The sequence below is a fragment of the Pholcus phalangioides genome, unplaced genomic scaffold (assembly GCF_987345545.1).
Source record: "Pholcus phalangioides strain wild (caught in Gottingen) unplaced genomic scaffold, Ppha-v1.0 ptg000014l_1, whole genome shotgun sequence".
Lineage (NCBI taxonomy): Eukaryota > Metazoa > Arthropoda > Arachnida > Araneae > Pholcidae > Pholcus > Pholcus phalangioides.
The window spans coordinates 8,412,538-8,435,760 of NW_028301607.1; the positions used below are offsets into that span (position 1 = coordinate 8,412,538).

Consider the following 23,223-nt stretch of genomic DNA (forward strand, 5'->3'; position numbering starts at 1 on the left):
AATACGTGCATAGAGCTTAGATCAGAGAATCCTCATTGCCTGCCAAATTAAAATTTCCCATGAAATCCGTCGGCTATCAAGGCATATTTTGGTATTTGGAATTGTAAAGTCGGGTTCACACCAGCCGCGCTACGTGATTCTGAGCTGGGTAAAACCGATTTTTTATGGGGGAGGGGGTGACTATGCAAACTCAACCAATAAAATAACCAGCGCTACGCTAGCTACACCTCAAAAACCGATTTCTTCACGAGTTGAAGCTGCGTAGCGCTGTGTGACTTGGTATCCGGCTCAAGATGTCACAGTGAATGAATGCAAGAACTCTGCAACCGGACACCTACCACCGCAATCTTTTCTCTGAAAATGTGGAAACCTTGATTAAGCTAAGGCCATAGCCTATCCTGAGTGTTCTAGAATCAAATGTTCGCCAAGGAACATTTTGCCAGGCTGGACCAGTGTGTAGCCAGCCTATGCCATTGCTGCTTCATTGCAGCAGGGAGGCAGAGGCAAACATTGGAAGCAAATATTCGCGAATGACTATTGAAACAGGCTAGCCACAGTGCCGTTTAGCCTGGGCGTTAACACATGGGCCTGACCCGGGAACGGCCTGGGGGTTCTCAAGCGCAGGGGAGCCTTATGAAAATTAGATCTGGTTTGAATTTTCAAGAGCAATCATGTTGATTGGTAAAAAGGCATTTGTAGCCAGGTAAGGGCCTTTGAAAATTCACTTTGCCCAGGGGGTCCCCGAATGTTCTTAAGGTGGCCTGGAATGTGGCTCCAGCTTAAGTCTCTCAGTGGTCGGCGGGCTTTTATAACGACTTCTTTTCGCACTTTCAATCTCTTTTTAATGTAAAGTAGGTATTTCTTAAAAATGGTCTTCAGGCCACGTCAAAAAAAAAGAAAAGAAGCCCCTAAGGCCATGCGTCGAAGACCCCTGGCTCAGAGAAACGAAGTTTTGAAATGCATCACAGTCAAAATTAATTTGATTGATAATATTGGAAAAGTTAAAATTTAAAATATATCCTCGTCGATATCAATAAGCGGCATTCACAATTAACGAGTCGAAAAGTTAGATTATTCAATCGAATTAATACACGAAAGCCTAATATTGCCCTCGAACCTAACCATAATCGATAGAAAGATAATTGGAGCAAATGGTGAATATTACCGTGTATTTCGAAATGAAAGGTCGCTCGAAAGAATGGCTCCTGATAAAGGTGATCCAGCAGAATTGGCTGTCTAATTTAGCGTCAGTCTTCAACTGGTGCGGAGGAATAAGAATGACAAGCCAAGAAGCAGAATCGAGCGTTCCAGATCGCGAGCACTAACATGGATGGTGGATCCAGACTTTTCAACGGCGTCGAATCTCGAGCCGAGAGTCAGATACGGCTCGTGAGAAAATCTATTAAGCATGGTGATTGCTCTAGTGATGGAAATCGTGCCCGGAGAATTCATGGCTGAGAGAATTCACCGACATCAGTGAGTGAATGAACGACTGAATAAATGAGCGCGTGATCAAGAGGACGAGTGAGCGAATGAATGAGCGAAACCGGCCTGTCACTAGATCTAGCTCGCTATCGCTCATTCACTCCCAAGGTCATTCTGTCAATCATTATGTAGAATAATCACCGGAACCTAGGAGCTGAGGCTATTTGAGCCCCATCAATAAATTTTGTAAGGGAACCTGAGCCCTTCCAATAATTTCTAAAAAACAATGCAATACACCCTCCCTCATCTGCGTACGCTCTGAAGTCCCGTATGTACGGGACGGTTAACAACTTTCAGCTCTCCCAATGTGCCTCTGCCCCCACAAATTCCCTGTGAATACGTCACTGGTCTGTGAGCATAAAAGATTAGCCCCCTCCCCAAATTAGATTCTCAGAGACAAATTTCCTCCATTGCTCTGCTAGGTAGCTCATTCTGTCACTCACTGAATCGCTTTCGATTTCCCTCACTCACTTGCTCAGCCATTGCACTCAATTGCTTCATAGATCACTCACTTACTCAGCAGGTAACTTTCCTTTCACAATGTCAACTTACTCACTCACCAACTACTACCATTTACTGCTCAATAATTCACTCAATTGCTTCATAGGTCACTCACTTACGCAGCAGGTAACTCACTCACAATGTCACTCGATCACTCTATCGGTAGGCCAGTCACTCACTTACTCACTAGGTCGCTCACTTTGTCATTCTCTCACTAGACCACTCATTCTATCATCAACTCCCTAGGTTGCTCACTCTGTTATACATTCAACCACATGGTCTCTCCCTCTGCTACTCGCTCACTCACTATATGTCACTCACTTACTCACTAACTAGGTCGCTCACTCTTTCATACGTACTCAATCACCAGGTCATTCACTTACTAGGTAACTAACCCGCCAATAGGTCACGTTGGATCCCTCAGTCCACCACTGAGTCGCTCATCACGACACTCACTCATTAGATCACTCACACACACTCTATCTCTAAATCGCTCACTTTGTCACTCACTCACCAACTACTGTATCATTTACTGAAACACTCACTCGGTCATTCCTCGTTCACTGACTCGTGTCGGTGTTGGGGGGGGGGGGGCGCATTCGCGTACGCAAAGGGGGGTTTTGGGGTTCTAACCCCCCTCCCCGCCATACAGAGATTATAGTGTTATTTTGCAGGAAAAAACGTAGAACCCCCCCGCGAAGAAAAAAAAATGGACCCCCCCTCCTTTCCCCCCTTATGTATTCTAGAAACCTTGCCTAGGCCGTCGTTTCGCCTCGTGAGTTTGTCCCTTTCGTTCTCAATCGTGGGCTTGATTGAGACTCACTAATAACTCGCGTTAGGTTAGACTCCTTGCCTTGTTAGACGATTTATGGAAAATTCACCGAGGTAAAAATCACTACTGGGAAAATTCGTCGATGGACAATTCATCCACTACAGTTCATCAGCAGTGAGTGAGTAATTGAGCAAGTGAATATGTGAGTGAGTGATTGAGCAAATGAATATAGGAGTGAGTGAGTGATTGATTGAGCAAGTGAATATGCGAGTGACCAAGTGAATATAGAAGTGAGTGATTGATTGAGCAAGTGAATATGCGAGTGACCAAGTGAATATAGAAGTGAGTGACCGAATGAACTGGTGAATGAGCTAGCGAAAAAGCTAAAACGAGTGAGTTATCAATGGAGTGAGTAAGTGGGAGATTGAGTGAGCGCGTCATGAGACGGCCCTTATTATATGGCTCGGGCATAGGCGTACGCAGAATTTTCTCGGGGGGATTTCAATTTTTTTTTTTCTTCTCAAGGAGGGGTTTACATTTTTCCTGCAAAATAACACTATAATCTCGGCTTCGGGGGGGGGGGAGGGGGGGGGTTAGAACCCCAAAAGCCTCCTTTGCGTACGCCAATGGGGGAATGATGTACTTTGGATGGGTACTGGCCCTGGGTATGATGTACTTTGTGTAATTCACCCCTTGGAAGATCGCATGCACTGCATACACAAACGAGGGCTATACAAATCTACAAAAATTTACATGCCCTTCAGGTGTGTAACTTGAAATAAAACATGCCCAAATCAGTATTTTATATGCCAGCGTCAGGTGTATGATTGAAAAACAATACATGTCGAGTCAAAATATTTACATGCCCTGGGCATGTTGGTCAATAGATTTGTCCGGGCCTTGATACATATTGCTTTTTCAATACATTCACCCAATGCCCAAAACTTTCATGACTAAGGCAAAAAGAAAAAAAAGGCAAAAATTCAATCTAATATCAAAGATGGCTGGATTAAAATTTATTTACAAACCATCATACACTCTCTCTCATATATATTATATGAATCTTGTATTTATGGAAAACCTGGAAAATTTGATAAAGGTGGGAGAAATGCAGCAAAAATAATTATGCGCAATGTATGTACATGAATGCCCATCATGAGTACGTTGCATATAAAAATACAAGCATCACAACAAATTCTAAAATAAATTTGAAGGAAGTTTTTCCTTGAAAAAAAAGCACCTTTTTTTGTTTCGTTGTCTCGAATGAGACGGATATGCATGTGAATGAAATTTCATTCATGAATATACAGTGTACAGCTTGATTCCATTCTTAATGCATATTGCAACCTCGTGTCCAAGAGAGGGGGGGGGTATTTATTTACAGTGGGCTATAGCCCAGGGATGAATGAGTGGTTGAGAAGACACCAACGAATAAAGCAAATACACAATTGTGTATACATATTGTGTATTTGCCTTATTCGTTGGTGTCTTCTCAATATTCTTGGGCAAAGTGGATCAACTCTTCTATGAATGAGTAGCCAAGAAAATGAGTAGAATGGGAGGACAGCAAAAACATAAATCCAAGTGTACCAGCATGTGTGAGTGACCAAAAGATTAACCTAGAGAGTGAGGGACCATGTTGATGAGCAACAGAAAGAGTGACCTAGAGTGTGTGCTGCAAGTGATGGATAAGAAAAAAATGTGCACGCATGTGAGCAATCAAAACAGTGTGTGATCAAGTGAATAACCAAAAGAGTGGGAAACTAGATCAGTGAGCGACCAAAAGCATGACTTGGAGAGAGTGTAAGCATAGAAGAGACCTAAAGAACAAGGAACCAAGTCCGTGCATGACCAATGGTGATCAAGAAAGTATATAAGCATGCAAGTGATGGAAAAGGTGATCTAAAGCGTGTGCAAGCATGTGAGCAATCAAAACAAAAATGAGCATGTGAGTGAACTAGAGCATGTGAAATTATATGAGTGACCAAAACAGTATGCAGGCATGTGGATAATCGAAAGAGTGACTTGGAGTACGACCAAATCAGTGAGAAACCAAAAAAAAAAAAAAGAAAAAAAAAGAGAAAGACCTAGAAAGTGTGTGAGTATGAGAGACCAAAAGAGTGACCTAGAGAGTGAGTATACAGGTCAGTGAATGACCAAAAGAATGAAGAAAAATCACCAAGAAAGTGTTTGAGCATGAGAATGACCAAAAGAGTGACTCGAACACAGAGGCATATATCCAGGGAAGGTGGGGGGGGGGGCAAGCAGGCTTTAGTCCAGGGTGGCAAATTTGAAGAATGGGTGGTCAAGAAAATTGAACCAGAATGGGAAAAGGGCAATAAAATTTGTGTAGCCCCACAAGCAACAAAACCATAAATCTGCTGCTAGTTTTTAATGCATGACCCATGGCTACATGTGTCCTTTGAAGCTTTTTAGCAGTGGTCATATAGTTACAGGATTTATAGAGAAATACGGAAAAAATAACTTCAATGAAAAAATACTCCAAAATTGGTATAAAAAAAAATTTCGAAACAACTTTTAGAAAAAATTTTAAATTAATGAGAAATAATTTCATAATTATTGAAAGAAATTATTTAAGATTTAATGGAAAAAGAAAAGTACGCCACAATTCATGGATGAATGAAAAATATTCCCAGAATTATTAGAAGAAATATTTTCAGAATTAATGAAAAATTGTATCAAATTATTGGAATAAATTAGGGATTAATGAAGATTCATATGATCAATCATATCATATATTAAATGAAAAATAATTTTAGAACAAATGAAAACTCGTATTTCACAGAAAATGATTTCAGAATTAATGAAATTCATATGCAATGAAAAAAATAATTCCAGAATTAATAAAAATTTACATTCAATGAAAAAAAATTAATTTAAGAATTGATAGAAATCCATATTTAATATAAAAACATTTTAAGATTAATGAAAATTTACATTCAATGAAAAAATAATTTCAGAATTGGTGGGAATTTATATTTAATATAAAAATATTTCAGCATTCACGAAATTTATATTAAAGGAAAAGTTATTTCAGAATAAATAAAAATTCATATTCAGCGCAAAATCATTTTCAGAATTAATGAAAATTCACACTTGATTTAACAATATTTCAAGATTACTGAAATATTCGTAAAATTCTATATTCAATGAAAAATAATTTCAGAATGAATGAAATTTCATATTCAATGAAAAAATAATTTTAGAATTGATGGAAATTTATTTTCCATACTTATTATAAAAATATTTCAGCATTCACAAAATTCATATTCAATGAAAAAGTTGTTTCAGAATTGATGAGATTCATATTCAGTGAAAAAAATAATCTCGGAATAAATAAAATTCTCAAATTATATAGTGTCCACTATTTGACTCGAAGTACAGGGCTTTGCTGGGCCCACCCACCCACCCTGAGTGAATCTAGATACTGCAGTATGACTTATTGGCCCTCTGCTTCATAGAAATTTTCCTTTGGAACCACAACACAATTTCTGAAAATTTGAAGACCCCTGGTCTAGAATGATAACTATTATCCCATAAGCCTGCAACCTCAATATGTGAAATCATGTGTGTATTTGGATACTCGTACTATAGTAAGCCAAAAAAAACCCCCCATTAATCTCCTTGAAAAATACAAATACATTTCTGATTTACGGGAAAAACATAGCCAGGCAGAAGAAATTACAATAGAAGATATAAAAAACATTCCGATGACTATAACATAACCATATAATAAAAGTACTGTATCAAACATTTTTGTTGGGTTTTTTTTAATAGCAGCAACACTGCTGTAGAAATGCAACAATGCCTTTTACAAAATTATCTGTCACATTCTCTTACATTTAGATGAGCATTATGAAAAACGGAGAAGCACGCTATAAAACGAGTTATTTGCATAGTATTACGAGCATTGCATATATTCTGAGTAGAGGCATATTCATTATAACTGCAGCTAGCTAACAACTCACTACTAGTTACTGAACTTACATATTTAGCATCGATGGCAGTATACAAGGTAGCTGGGGGAAAAATTTTTCCCCAACACAAATTATTGTCTAGAGAAGGCATTTAAAATCGATAACCGTACATAATATAATCTGAGATATTTAAAAAAATAGAAACATCAAATCTTTGTTGGATAAATGAGCGATAACATAAAGACACTTTTCCTAGAGCATTTTTTTTTTCATATACTAGTAGCTCATAGTCTTGGAAGAAGACAGTGAATTAATGAAATATATAGTAGCATGAAATACTGCACAAGTTACTAGGAAAAAATATAATGCAAAGCTTCACCATTACATTCTAGGTTTAAATTTTTTTGTTGCGAGAGCTAACAGACTATTTTGAAGACTAGTCATGCATCTGTTTGAACTAATATTAAATGCTGTCTAAATAAACTACAATCAAAATGCTAGAAAATGCATAGCAAACTAGAGAGAAATAAATACATAAAATGCAATCAGAACTTTTTGCGAACATGCATCTAAGGTGCAAAAATGATGGGGTAGAAGCTTAGACTTGTCAAAACTTTGGGGGAACCAAAATGATCAAACCCAAGTTCAATAGCGTCCGGAGAAAGGAAAAAAATCAGTCTTTTTAACTGCTGAGCTTCATACATTATATCATTATAGTGTAAAAAAAAAAGAGAGCACAGTCTTATATAAAGAAGAAAAAACTAATTTGTTCACTAGTTTTCAACACACAAACGGTAAACAAATCGGAAGACACAGTAATGGCATAATAAAAAAATTTCCAATACAAAAGTGCATGTACATGATCCGTAATGCCAAACGTCCTCAGGGTGTACCATTTCCTTGTTATTAAGAAGAGTCATCTCCAGAGTTCTTTGCTCTCAGAGCAAAGAAAATCTTTTTCTTTTGCTCTGAGAGCAAAATCAAAATTTCAATTGAAAAATCAATCTTTCTAAGAAGGTGGGAAGGCATAAGAAGGTGGTACATCTTTGGAGCAATTGATAATGTTTATGAAATCGTGTTCTTCTCTATAGAATGCAAAATACATGGAGAGAGAGAAAATTTTGTATTTTGAACAAATTTTGTACATATTTAGGGCAACGTAAGACCTTGCACATGATTTTTAATATTGAGAGCAAAAAAAAAAAAAAAACCAACTCTAAAAACATCACCAAAAATAATGTATATGATGTGCAGATGAAACACAAAAACAATTGGACACACATAATCGTCATATTTTTTTTCAAAAAACTAATATCATAGCACAATGAATTAATTCACCAGGCACTAAGCTTAGCTTCAAACATTCGCGGAGGACATCACATTAGAAAAAAAACAAAAAACAAACAAATCTTATCAAAATCTGAAACAAAATATTATTGCTTTGGCGTTTCAAAATTAGGATTCTGCTGGCCTCATCAGGAGTCCACATAGAATTGTTGAATCTTCTTCTTTGGTAAACCACTGGACTTCCGAAGTCTGGCCGCTGTCGACGGATTTATCACATGATTGAATGGAACCCACGGTGTAGGAACCAGGACGAACGTAAACTTGAAAAGCTAAATGGAAAAATACTTCTTTGTGGGTTCTTGGGTCAACAATCCTTGAAGTTAAAGAGGGAAAAAGAGAAATATGTGAGATAGCGAATTAAAAGCACTGTTAGGGGAAACAATGAGCATTTTCTTTCTCATACTTATAGAGAACTCTCTCCATTGAACACAAGTCAATGTAAAAAGTACAGAAGACTGGATACGATGCGATAATTTTTGGAAAGAAACTCATAGGCCTCACTGCAGTCCCATTTAACGTAAATAAGCTCTAAGGGAACAAATATGTATCAGTGCTTTTGTTACAGAATGGTCTGGTGCACTCACATAGAATGCAAAAAGACTGTGGTTTGATTCCTTTGAGAGGCCCGTAAACTTTCTTTTCAAAAATCATATCTAGTCTTCTGGACTTCGCATCAATAGTGGAGAGTGACATTTTTATCACACTAGTCAATGTGATGAGCTGCATATACATTAGCAAGCCAAACCACTTGTGAATGAACCTTGTCAGTACTGTTCCACAAATGCTGAATGATTTGTTTGTGCCAATCGCGAAAAGTTAGTTTTTATGAAAAACACAAGGAACTTCTTAATTCTAGTTTGAAAAGCGTCATAATAGGTTTGTGTGTATTTGTATAAGTTTGAAAACCTTTTTAAAGCTGAAACTAGATACACTGCTGAAAACAATTGGCTGATATTCCAAATATATTTGGTGACAATTAACAATATAACTGCCTCATTTTTTATCCATGGTGAAAGAAAAAGGATTGAAATGCAAATTTATCAAAATAATAAATTCTAGAGTATGCAGGATTTTTTTGTGAAGTGCTGATGAAATCATGTCACCAGCAGTAAATGGAATATGACTTCTAACAAACTTCATAAAGGTGGCCAAAAGAAATGATTGAATTTATTGCTTCAATGAACGAAAGTGATGCCTTAACAGCATGATTTAGCCGAATAAGAAGCCCTGAGGACTAGCAGTCATCTAGAGCAGGTCAAATAAAATCTGTTGGAGCAGAAGCTGTTGGCATTTCTCAAAGTGTGATTTCCATTTGTGGAATAAATTTTTAGAAACTGAAGATGAAAGCTGAAGGTCAAGGCAAGGTCATAGGCCTTCAAAATCACAAAATGAAGATCAACATTTGAGATTAACGGCCAGGATAAACCACAGGATGAATGCCACTCGGCTACAGCAACAAAGTCTGGCAGTTTCTTGAATCAGTGTTTCAACTCAAAGTGTGGGAAACCGGCTCCACTCTATTGGTCTTTAGGCTCGCACTCCAATGGTATGCATTGCTTTAACCAGACACCACTGTACTGCCCAGCGATGGTGAACACAAGAACATGTCAGTTAGGATAAAAAAAATGGTACAATGTTCTGTTCTCAGATGAGTCCAGTTTCACTTTTCAACCTGAGAATAGCAACAGTTGATCTGGAGGGAACGTGATACTCGAAACAAACTGGCATTCATGTGGAGTAACAGGTATAGAAAATGCAAATTGATAGTCTGGGTGGGTATATCCAAAAATAGCTACACCGACCTGTACATCAACAGGAATGGATCACTGATGACTCAACACTTTGCAGATGATATTTCTCAGATCCATACGCTACAGCAGTTGAAAATGAATTCTTTTTCATGGACAATAATGCTACCCACATTGTGCTTGGCTTGGGAAAAACTTCCATTCTGATGAATGAATACTTCAAATGGACTAGCCATCATGTTCTTCTGACATGAATCCAATTGCACATGTTTGGGGCATTCTAGGAAAAAGGATTGCTGGTTGTCCATCACTCCCACAAACTGTTCAACAGTTGGAAATCACACTTCAGCAAGAGAGGGGTGGAATAACCCCTCTGTGGTGCCGCTGTGGTGGTTGAGTGGTTATAGTGACGGACTCGAGATGAGAGGATTCGGGTTTCAACCCCACAGTGGTGGTCGGCTGAAGTTGGTTTTCTGTGGTTCCCAACTTCAAGGCGCAAATGCGAGCCGATCTCCCCGTTAAAAAGTCTCGCCACAGAGAGCAACAGTCCTACAAAGATAAATCATTCAATCATAACACTTCACTCATAGTTAGGAAAACTGGTGGCAGATGGCAGCACTACACATAACAAGCATTACAGAGAAACAAAAAACTTCACGTCAGGTTTCACTACACGTACACGCACATTCCCGCATGTACCGATTCGTTGGGGGTTCCGGGGGGTGGGCGGGGTGCATGTGTGGTGTAGCAGTAGTAGGTAGGGCCTCCAAAAAGTGGCTCGGGGATCCATGATGTTCTTAAGTCAGCCACCTCGTTGGGCAGTTTGCCTGTTGTGGCGTTGTATTTGTATTGTATTGTATAATACCTCAGTCCCTCATCAACAATGTCTGTGAGTTCATGCCTCACAGGTGTCAAAAATTGTTTTTCGTCCAAGCAAAAAATCATATTTTTGCCTTTTTCATATAATGCATAAAATTTTTATTTTCTCATCTTCAGCATAAAACTGAGAAAATTTGATTATTTTGTGTTGCATGCGTGATTATCTCATATTGTACTACACCTCTGAATCACATTTCAGTCCCCAAAACTTTCCCTAATCTGCTATTTATAATCAAAACCACTATATCCCCAAACTGTTTAGAGCAGTGTAGCTGTTAACCTGTTGTTTATTCAGCTTTCAGATGATTTGTCGAAGATTTTTTGTAAAAATTATTCCCATAAACACGTGAATAATTCAATTAAGCGTTTGTGTAGATGCTTCAGATGTTGCAATGGGTGGTGCTGTCATGAAGTTAGCCAAGCTACATAACAGGAAAGACTCACGAATGCACATGTGGACCTTCATACATTTTCTACTGAATAAAAACAAATGAAATACTCTTGTGACTATTAAAAAAAACTGTCAAAAAAAGATAAATGAAAATAACTTTGTAAACAAGCATCATTATTCCGATTGCAATAAATGAATGTGAGAATATATATTTAGAGAGGGAGATATCTACCTGGCTTTTGGGGAAAATTTTTGCGAAGTAGCAAAGTCCAGAACTGGTGAAACTAGAATATGACTAGATGTTGAGTTTTCCTCATTCTTTTCTGTAAAAACTATGCGACGTGTTAAACCTAATTTTTCTGGGGAAGCGGGGGGGGAAAAAAAACATCATTAGACTATAACCTTATTTTTGAAAAAAAAATGAAATACTAACTAAATGACAATAGCAAATAGCAAAATGACGCTTTTTGTGTAAATGAGCTTTCAGAAGGACATCTAAATATATGCATATTCAACATTTAAGAAGTTTGAGTTTTTAATCATTAATTAATGTCTAGAGTTTTTTACCAGCTGGAAGAAGTCCTCTGTGGTCAAGAATATTTCTGGCATTTCCTAACTTCACGCCATGGTAAGCCAAGTGCCATGTATCCTTCACAACATTGTCTGCTTTTGACCTAAGATAGAACGAATAACGAAACGAGATTCATGTATAAAACAAGGACCTGCACATCAAAGCTACTAAATATAGCAACTAGGTCAAGATGCTTTCTCAATACCAAAGAATCAGGCTTTTCATTGAGATAATCAATGGAAATAATTCAATAGGGAATGGCTTAACTCTTTAAAAACATGTCGAGAATATTCATAATTCTGTTTAACTATTTTGTACAACAGAAGTCTTCAACATTTTTTTTGACTTGTGAGCACCATTTGTGCCCAGCATTAGAAGAAGAGAGGGATGGGGTTGTGCTTATTGGAAGAAGACAATATATGGTTGTCAAGAACTAAACATGGGTTTCCCAAGCTTTCCAAAATTACAACAATAAAAATCTAGCACACTTAGACACTTTCATAAGCAAAAAGTTGAAGATGCCTGTAGTCCAGTGATATGAAATCATATACACAATATAAACACTGTAGAAAGCAAAACATAGATGATTCTAACAGCTAAAGTTAATTTATTTTGGATGTTATCTATCAATAATGGTACAGGCACAGTGAAATAACTCATAAGGGGAAAAATGTATCATACTTTAAGGCAAAACAACACCATCCTTTTGGCTTAACACAAGCATATTGTTGACCTTCTATCTTCTCGTTAAGCTCTTCTTTCTCCTCTTGTTCAACCCAACAGGAATTGCAGTAACACACAACTTCACCAGGAAGGAAGAAACCATCTGCAAGATTACAGATAAAATCTGAAAAATATATATACACAGTAAAACCTCTTTCTAGGGACACCGGTGGGACAAAAAAATTATCCATAACAGAAGGGGTGACCGATAATCAGGAGTTTGAAAAGTATACTTTTATTATACAAGGGGAAATTATTATTCTGCCATAAAAGAAGGGTGACTGCATCTGACGGGTGTCCGTTAAAGAGGTTTTACAGTATATGATACAGCTCTTTAACATATTGAAAAACTCATGGTTTTTTTTGGATTTGTATGAATTCAGTAAATGACCATATTGAATGACGAATCTCAAAAAATTCAAGAGAGAAAGACAATACAGGAAGGCACTCTTCCCCAAGATAAAAACATAAGTCATAAAACATTTGTTCAATATATACAGTGAAACCTTGATATAAAGACACTCTGCTGACCAAGAAAAAAAAAAACATTGCAAAGGGATTATCGTTATATCAAGAGGCTGCAGTTTAGCATTAGAGTATAGACATTTCCAAACAAGACTAAAAAATATCATTGTAGTGTGAACTATTATTATATTGCGTACCGTTTTAGCAAAGTTTCACTACATTTATCCTAAATAATTTTTACTCGTTTTTTGGCTAAACATTAAAATGAAATCAAAATAAAGAAATAAATCATTTATACCAGGAAACAGTAGTCGCCTCAATCTCCGACATTTTTTTAGAGCTGAGCACATTTTCAAGTTCATCTCACGACACTGTATATCATCTTCTTCTTCTTCTGATGTTTTTTCTGTATTATTCAACAAGAAATTAAATATTGAAAAAAAAAAGAAAAAACTAAAACAGGGCTTGAAAAATAAAAATATATATATATATTTAGAAGCCGGCCCAATTTCTAGAAGCTAAGCATGGTATTTTGCTAAAAAAAAACGGTCTTAAATGTTTTATTTGACTTTTCCCATGTTAAAAGATGTAGCATAATGAAATCAGAAAATTTTGTGTCATGCTTAGACTCCAATTTAGCAACCACATTTACAAAATTTTAGGTGCCCATACCAATTTTCTAGTCCCCATGGCGAGCTGGCACCTAAGATTTGTCTAGCCCTGCACTAAAACATATATGATCAATATTTTTTCTCATTTTAACATTATATACACTATTGTATGAGGGCAGCAGCACACAAAGAATGTCCTTAGCAGTAAGGACTTTCATAATTATTTTTTCCCAAAAGTTTCTGTTGCTTCAAAAACACATAATGTATAATTGATTAATTATGGATGAAATATATGTGATAAAAGTAAAAAATATCTATGCACACACACAGGAGAATTAGGCACATACCACTCTCATCTGTTTTTTCCCTCTCTTCATCAAGATCCTCCTGCACTACATCCAGAAATGAAACCTGCATTCACATCAACATAGAACATGAGTTTTTTTTATAAAGGCGAAGAAAAAAAAAGAAAAAAAGAAGACGCAAGTTAATTCTCAAAACAGTGAAAATTGTAAATTCTAAATTGAGATAATTAATAAGTCTATTGATGGAAACTAACAACATAATTAAAATTTTTATTTTTTGTAAAATAAAAATTTTCTAATGAATCGAAACAAAATCTTTTCACATTTTATTCAATATTCTTATATGTCTGTCTCTTCAAATGGCAGATTCATGTGGATTGATTGCAGATTGATTACGACCAAACAGTACAGGAAGAAGAAAATTTTCAGGTTTATAACAGTATTCACCAAGAACTTATCATAAAAAACAAGTGTTAATAAATCATTGTCTCTGAAGTTTGAGGTGGTGGATAGGTTCCTTTTAACTCATAAACTGCTCCCATCATCTGCAGAGAATAATAGCTCAGCTCAACCACTGTATGATGTTTCGTAATACAGATTTTTTCTCTCTCTCTCTCTTGCACATACAGAAAGGTATAATTCCGACTATCTGTGCATCAAAAAGGTAAAAAGGAAGGGAGGGAAGATATGATGTATGTCTTTCAATAGACACACACACAAAAAAAAGTTATTTTCAAGAAAACAAGAAAAAACGCATTCTAATTTCCCATTGATTGCTGTTATAAGATATTCGGATTAGTGGTCTAAATTATAGACATTCAACAAAGTATTTACGTGCCAGTACTACATAACTACAATACAAAAGATGAATTTTTTTTAGTTGTACCCCCCCCCCCCCACTGCAAGCCATATTATGCTATACCAAATAAACCCTATCCGCCTTACAGTCAGAAAAATATGGTTTATGCAGTATGTTACTTGATACTTACACGAAAACACTGTCCAAATAAGTCTACAACACCGTAACATGGGAAAGGAATTTTTTCAGCAGCAATTCCACAATCCTTGTCATTTACACACAAATGTAAACAACCTTGATCATCAATTTTGACACCAACTTTATGATCAGCCATCACTGTGTCTAAATTAGGACCATACTTTGCAAGTATCTGTGAGTAAAAAATTGGGGAAAAATTATGATTTCACAATAAAAATATAATTTTGTAAAATACAAATAATTAGTGAACATGCAATGTAACTCACGTGCCTGCCTCTACCTTGCGTTAAAGCCCGAAGGAGGTTATGTATTTCAGACAGTGCCCACAATTACACACACAAACCAACTACACTTGAAACTCAAGAACAATGCAAGAATTATTTGTCAGCTTATTGGTAGGTTGTTGTCCACACACACACACCCATGACAAATGTAACCATTGAAGTGAGATTGGACTGTAAGGGTTATCTCAACAATAAAGGGACAAGACTAAGATACCGATTTTCAGAACAGCTTAGTACACGTCCTTGTTCCGAGGGTAATGTTACACTGCATACTATATGATTTTCTAAATAGCCAGCAAATGTTACTTTTTCCACATCCATCCCCACAGAGTTTTCCATTAAAGTTCTTCTGAAAATTCATTTAAGAATAATTTTGATCTTTTTTTTTTGCTACCGTAGTCTAGTTATCTGCAATCTATGGTTTGTGTTGGCTAGACATAGTACCAGAAGAGCAGTTTTATGCTGAGAACAGCAAAAACTGGTAGTTTTTTTTTACAGCAAATTATATTCAGCACCCATACACTTTTAAAGCTCATCAGAACAGCAAAAATCGGTAGCTCACATTTGTATTACACATCTACTCAGCATCCTATTTATAGGACAGTCCATATTTCTGGTTCAACATGTGAGAATGAATGAGACAACAATTTAAAAATACAAGTACTACCTTGGCTAACGAATGCCTCAGCTTATGAATTTTTCGGCTAACAAATATTTGTTTGTCATTTTTCTGTCTTGGCTAACAAACATTTTTTTTTTCATGTGGATGTATGGCTCTCATAAAACAGCTGTCTTGTGAGCTAAATTTCCATGCCAATCAAAATGAATCCAATGAGTAACTGTCAGTTGAGACAGATTGATTCATTTCTACCTCGAAACCTATTTTCAGATACCTCTCTTTTAGAAAAATTTTGAGACATCTCATGCAAGACAAATGATTAAGCTACAAAAAAATACATTTAAACATAGAAGAAAAAAAAATCCTCAGACTTAGATGAACGTTTCAGGGGATTTGGTAAGACTCTGGACCCTTTAACCAGCATAGCAGAGATCACTAAAGCCCCTGTAAAAATGTTATATATACATTTTTTTAACAAAGTAGGCTTCCTTCAGATTTTCAGCGGGTGCAAAGTAAGGGGGATAAGAAAATGTGTTGCATTGAAAAATCAGTTAGTATTCTTGAGTATTGTTATACGAGAGCTTCAGTAGTTACAATTTTACCTTTGCTCCATTATGGTAAACTGATTCTTCTACGATAATCCATGAGCTCTTTTGTAGGGCTAGCGCATGAGCCGGTAGGTTCAAAGTATCAGGAGACACACCAGTAACACCTATTCTTAGAGAACCAGTGTAATTTGGGTTCCACTTGTCCATGCGCACCTGTTAATGTAATTTACACAATTTCTCTCATACTTTACAAGTATTTAACAGATAAAACATATGGACACTCAATAGAATCTAGATTAACTAAGCTTCTATCTACTGAGGTCTCTATGACCCGAAGCATGTGTCCAGATCAATGTCGACAGCGGCTTGAAATATACTGAGAAATACAATTTTCAGCATAACATCCAGAAAATCATATTTCTTAGTCATGCATTTATTTTACTCATACAGTGAAGGTGTGTGAAGAAAAAAGTTGAATACCTGATTTTTTAAAATATTTTTGCATAAATTTTACTTTCACCGTAACATGTATCAAAGTTCTGTTTTTATTTATTCACACATACATTTACCTGTGATGTGCACAGACATTTATTTTTCTTTACATTTTCTGGAATTGCATTTGTTAACAGACAATCTCATTATCCTATCTCATCCCTACAGAAGCATCACCCTCAGTTAAATGAGATTCTACTGCATAACAAACTCAAGATTAGTGGGATTTGAACATCCCCCTATACTACATAAACGGTAAACAATTTATCGCTAAACAACTTGCACGTTTCTTCTGATCAATTACAGTGTAATGCCATAATTTCCCCATTGAAGTGAAGCTCCCCTTCTCCAATTTTATATAGTTGTAGTACACACACTGTATTGCAAAAAATTTGAAAAGTTTTGCTGTTGCTATTTAATCAGACATTCATCTCACACCTGCAATCTGCAAGCAATCAAGTTTCCTTAAATAGCTCCTGTTTTCACCTATATTTCAATATTAAATTTTTACAGTTACGGTACTTGAAAAATTGTTTAGCACTAATATTTAATAAGAACTGTACATGCTGATTTGTATGTTTCAGTACACAGGTGTATGTGATGCAGTGCTTGATATTAAATAAGTATTACATTTGGATGCAGCTCATTGGATGTGAGACACTTAAACACATGGCATTTGGAGCTGTGGTTCCAAAGCAAGCAATGCTTTTTTTTAATGCATTATAAATGCAGAATTGCACGGATGTTTATTCCATTCAGTAAAAAATATACAGCACCATCCCATCTCACTTCTGGATATTTTGCTCATCAATGCAACACTGATTCAGACTTTGCTCTACAGGCTTGTATGACTCCTTTTTTGGCTTTTGTACCCATAGCTAATATCGAGGATGCAATTGACATTTTATGAGGGGTGAATGAAGATGACAATGTGCCAGCTATTGATGAAAGTTTTATACCAGTAATAAATTATTTCGAAGACAATTACAATGAATGATTCTTTTAGAAACAACTGCAACAATCAGCCACTGTTTGAGCCAGCAATTTGGTCCTTTTATAAGCGAAATACTATAAATGATGAAATAACTAATAACTAACACACAAATAACTATGCAGAAGCGGCTCATTGACTCTTGCAAGATAAATTCAGGGCTGACAACCAAACTTTGTGGAAATTCATAGATATATTTTTTTAAAATTTTAATAAATTGTAAATGATTGATTGTAATAATCTGGTCAATTGTTTGGCATCCAAATGACACGAGTCCACGTCACATGTCCAATGAGCTGCATCCAAACAGATGTCCTGTTCCATATATTAAATCTATCACTATTAATAAAGCTCTAGCATAAACTTTGATACAATGAACTCTTATCAAAAATTAGTTCATTAGATATCAAATAATAAAATTTATAACCAAACCTCGAAAAGTTCATTGGGTTTCAAGCTTCTGTTAGAAATGACTAGACCATGGCTATAACCAGCAATTCTGGAAGCAGTCTTATTTTTATTTTTCAGCTCAATGTTTTGGCCGCAGTTGGTATGAAATGTGAGATCTGGTCTTGATTCCTACAAAACACAAATATACATATCAGAGTTATTGAAAAATACAAGAAATTCAGCAATTTGTATTTTACAATTGAGAACAAATATGTTTAACAATAAAAAACAAATGAACCATCGATGAAAAATCATTATGAATAAAATGAATAGAGGTGCAAAAAGTTTTGAAATTTAGCTTGAATTTTTATCTGTCCAGGCATCCAAAATTGGACATAGCCACACTACTGATTTTTCATGCACATGAGGGATAATTATTAGACTAGGACCCCCAGTTCACAGCCGATTAAAAAAATGGCTTTCTTCTTCAATATCTCTCATTAAGAAATTAGTGTATTAACATTTTATGTTGGAATTTGGTGCCATCTCTCTTCCACAGGTGAAGGGAAAGGTTTTGAAGAGGACTTAGTCAGTTTTGGGATCATGAGAGAGAGAGAGAGAGAGAGAAACTTGCTTTGCAATTCTCTTTGATGCATTAGCATAGGTGCCAATTCCCAGACTTGGAAAAAAACCTGTAGTATGTCGCATCACCACTGTCTCCACAAGGGTGTGGCTGACAGGGCTCCAGCCTGGGGACCTGACAAGATTCTTATAATTTTTTGTTTTTTCCTATCATAAATTCACTATGGAGATGAAAATAAAAAATCAGGCTAGGGACTTGTGAAATATCAGCTTGCAGGGCTCTACAGCAGGATGTGGGGGGGGGGGGGGACCATGTACGTGAACACAATTCACTGGCAAAGAAAAAATCTAGTACAAACAAAAGGGGAAATTGGGGATTGCATAGGGTGAGCATAAGACCCGATATTTATCTCAAATGTGTTTGCCATGTCCCTAAACATTTTTCTTTGTGGAATTTATGACAATCCACTGTGATTTTCAGTGGTGGTGCTTCATTCCCTGCCTTTGGCATATTTTTTGGAGATTTTAGTAAAAATTGGCAACTCTGTTTTGGGAACATATTTGGCAATAATTGGTAAGTTGCCTTAAGTGTGGAATTTCAATTTCCCATATTTTTACTTGAGGGAACATGGCCAGCCTAGTACAGAGGGAATTTCCTTGGGGAAATTTTTCAGTTTTGTGATGCACAATTTGAGGATTTTTAGGGATTTTTCCAAAATATTAAAAAAATTGAATCTGATTTCTGACCAAAAAATTCAGCGAGGCTAGAAAATCGAAGGCTTCTGGGTGCATTGGCATCTATGCATTAGGTAAATGTTAGAGACTTTATACTGTCCTACCTCTATATTTTTTATTTCAGATTTTAAGAATGCGATCTGCTCAAAAAAAAAAAAAAAAAAAAAAATCATTAAATAAACTTCACTGGCGAGCTACTCAATGACTTTTTGAGAACTACTACTACTATTTAATCATGTAAGCACCTTGTAAATATTCCTCAGAGGAATTCAGACTTTTTCAACTGCAAATCATACTAATATATGCTATATTATATATATATATCATACTATATGCTTTCATAAATTTTTGTTGAGGATTCAAAAAAAAAGTAAATGAAAATGGATGTCACAGGGGATGATTGAGAGGTTTTGAACAGTTGCATCAGGGTATAGTGAAACCTTGATATAGTCTTACAACTGTCTAACAGTAGTCAGCCAGTATCCAGATTGACCATTTTCCCTGGTAACATTGTTTATGGCTCTTACTACTTTTTTGCTACATAAAAATGCTTTCAACCTGTGGCTATGGCAGAATAGGATGTTGTGCCAATTTTTTGGTTTAATTATTTCAATTATAATTTTTTTGTTGATGATTTAAAAACACAGTTAAGAACATGTTGAAGTCAGTTTCAATTTATACATTAAAAATTTTAATCAGGAGAATAAGTATATTTTATTAGCTTCAAGCTTTCAAAAAAAAGGGGAAAAAGAAGTTAATTTAAGGGGGCCAGATGACTGGTTAAAGCACTTTTTAACTGTTAACAGGGCAATATCTAAAAAACAAGAGCCAATAAAACTTCATTGTGATATTTGTGTTCAACAGGTTAAAATCATTTGGAATTGTATATTTGCATGTTGGACACAGTTGAATTGTTGTCTAGTGTAATCGGAATATAAATATTATGAACGTAAAATTAATCACATAAATATGCAAAAGACTAAGTACAAAAAGAGGACCTTACATGTTCAAGTTATTAAAACAAATTTCAATTTAAACTTTTCTAAAATTTACCAAGCTGCACCAAATGGTTACTAACCACATAATCCGTCACCCTTTTTACTTTCCTAGACCTATTTAAAGATGGCAGATAACAATAAGTGATTCGGACACATTCCGTTGAGCCAAACAGATCGCACACAACGTATAGGTTCTGCAAAAAAAAAAAAATATAGAGAAATCAACCAACATGTAACACAAACATCTCAATGAGGAACAGCCATTACACCAGACTTCTTGTTTTTTAAATAGAGGTGGCCCTTATTCTGAGTGTCCCATAAATGGAGGTTTGATCGTATTTTCAATAAATTATAGGATAACACAGTCAAATTGAGATTTAACAAGTTGGACAAGAACCATAACGCAGAACATTTTGCATTGTTCTGCAACAAGCCCTCAGCTGACTGGAGTTGTTCTGAAGTAAAAATTCCCATAATGGTGTTTTCTACAATTCTTCCAGATTGTTCTGAAACATACTTCACAGTTTTTGGTTTATTCTACTTTGAAGGGCAAGACTAGCAGTTTTACAAATAAAAGTCTTGTCTGCTTTGTAAATTGATAAATTTATCAATCAAAGAAATTGGTAAGTCATGATCAAGATGATCACAAAAAATAGACATGTAGGCTTGAAAACAATTCTTTGAATTAAGGGGAAATCATTAAAATTGTTTGTTTGTTAAATCAAAGTATTCCTGTAAATACTCAAATAAGAATGAAGAACTTTAGATTGCTTAGTCATCATCATGTCTTCATGAAATATCTAAATCTAGATTCATGTTATTATGGTCAGTCATTCCATGAAGAGATTACATCTTTCAGAAACACAATGGCATGCACAAATGCAGCTCATTGGAGCAATTCCCTAAAGACACATATAAAATTTTATCTCACCTTTGGTAACTTCTTGGCTGCGATACCAAAGTCTTCTCCATTTAACATAAATCGTAGGTTATCTTTCAAGTCTCTTTTCAGAGTCACCTTATCACCTGCCTTGTAAAATGATAACAATGAAAAAAACAATGAAGAAAAAACAATGGCCAATGAAAAAAACAATGGCCATCACATAAAGCAACTACAACGAAACCTTGATATAACAATATTATTTGGAGAAATTTTTCTGTGGAATAAAAATATTTTTGTAGAGTGGTTATCATTGTATTGAGAAGCAACATTATTATCAGGCACTGCCAAATTTATGCTGTAGTTACCATCTCCTCTGATTTTCATTTGTTAGAACTGTGATGTCTTCCCCAGTATATATAATTTTTCTCTTTGTGGCAACACCACAGAAATCACCAAGTCAAAGCCGTCTGGCTCTATGCTGTTGGTGTTCACATTTATCCATTTCATCTATGCACATGCCCCTGCTCTCTTCTAAATCCTGTTTCACTTTACCTTTGTTAATATTGTAAATAAATGTTATATTACTCAATCAAATGTTTTGTATATTATAGTTATATCTCAAAGTCTCAGCTCTCTTAACTATATATCACATCTAGGTCACCAATATGTTAAGGGAGCTGACTTTGAGATATAATTGAGTTTATGAATAAAATTCATTGAATCGTTTCACCCTGTAAAATAGTTTACCACACTATACCTTTATGTACTACACCAAAAGTAACAACACTGACAACTTCATCAACACTTTTGGTGATCAGGCGGTGCAAAATATCAATATCATAGCTGCCAAGTCTCCCGAATTTTAGCTTCATTGCTCAATCTCCCGAAAAGTTCTTAAACCTCCCGAATTTTTACAAAAATCCCTAATTGTCCCTAAACATTCCCTACTTCATTAAAAAAAATCCCCGTTTATGAAAACAATCCCTAAGAAATTTCTTGTGGGGCATGAAGCCTCTTTTTTTCCCCTTTCGAAATGACGTCACACGTCGTAAATTCCCTTTTTAAGGAAGTTTTACAAACCCTCTGATGATAACAAGAAAGTTGTTTGTCTTATCCTGCAGGGAAATGGCTTAGCAGCCAATAGTCCTGGATAATAATTGAAGATTATAGTGACGCGCATATGGTCAAAATTTCTTTTGTTGAAGTTACGTACGTGCGATATAACAAAGCATGAATACTGATAAGCAAAAACATTTACTCAATTTTAAAGATACTTATTCCGATGAATTTCCTTTCATCAAACGTTCCAAAAGAGGGCCGGCTTTTCCTTTTTGTACAAGTTGTGTTACGGACATAAACATCGGTCATGGAAAGACTGACATCATCACTCATGTGAAATGAAAAAAAAAACCAAGCAAGTGTCACAAAAAGTCAGTGTTCTTCAAAATTTGACGGTGCTTTTCCTTCATCTTCCGATGATTTTGGGGTCATTCGCGCAGAATGTTTGCTCACAGCGTTTCTGATTGAACAAAATATTTATTTTTACATCATTGAAGTTATGGCCTCCAAGTTAACTTGTTTTTTGCATAGGAATTTTATTCCCAAGGGTTTAACTTCCATGTGAGTAAAATCCCTATTTTAATTTGACTTCAGTTTTTGAGTAGGGATTTTATTCCCTACACTTTAACTTTTATGTTTGGAAAATCCCTATTTTATTTGCAAAAATCCCTATTGTATTTGTAAAAATCCCTATTGCATTTATTAGGGAGTGGTTTTAGCATAAAATACAGGTTTGCGCGAAAATCTCCCGAATTTTCATTTTTAAAAGTTGGCAGCTATGCAATATTATTATATTTCCTAGGAAGAACAAAAAATTGGCGAGATATTTTCAAATGTATTAAAAGTGATTTTGAGTGAAATATAAACAGTATCATTATAGTGATTTCAGTCGTTATACCGACGGGGGGA

General features: G+C 35.7%; 1 protein-coding gene across 1 annotated transcript in view; it reads right to left on the reverse strand.

Moving 5' to 3' along the window:
- Nucleotides 1–6,033: 6,033 nt before the first annotated feature.
- Neurl4 (neuralized E3 ubiquitin protein ligase 4) overlaps nucleotides 6,034–23,223 on the reverse strand; it is a 33,580-nt gene continuing 16,390 nt past the window's right edge. The window contains exons 14-24 of the mRNA XM_089241680.1: nucleotides 21,304–21,402; nucleotides 20,453–20,566; nucleotides 18,100–18,246; nucleotides 16,239–16,397; nucleotides 14,726–14,905; nucleotides 13,779–13,842; nucleotides 13,119–13,226; nucleotides 12,314–12,458; nucleotides 11,629–11,735; nucleotides 11,294–11,420; nucleotides 6,034–8,356 (exon numbers count right to left, since the gene is read on the reverse strand). Coding sequence (XP_089097806.1) covers nucleotides 8,152–8,356; nucleotides 11,294–11,420; nucleotides 11,629–11,735; nucleotides 12,314–12,458; nucleotides 13,119–13,226; nucleotides 13,779–13,842; nucleotides 14,726–14,905; nucleotides 16,239–16,397; nucleotides 18,100–18,246; nucleotides 20,453–20,566; nucleotides 21,304–21,402 — 1,455 coding nt within the window. The 3' untranslated portion in view covers nucleotides 6,034–8,151. The remainder of the gene's footprint in view (nucleotides 8,357–11,293; nucleotides 11,421–11,628; nucleotides 11,736–12,313; nucleotides 12,459–13,118; nucleotides 13,227–13,778; nucleotides 13,843–14,725; nucleotides 14,906–16,238; nucleotides 16,398–18,099; nucleotides 18,247–20,452; nucleotides 20,567–21,303; nucleotides 21,403–23,223) is intronic.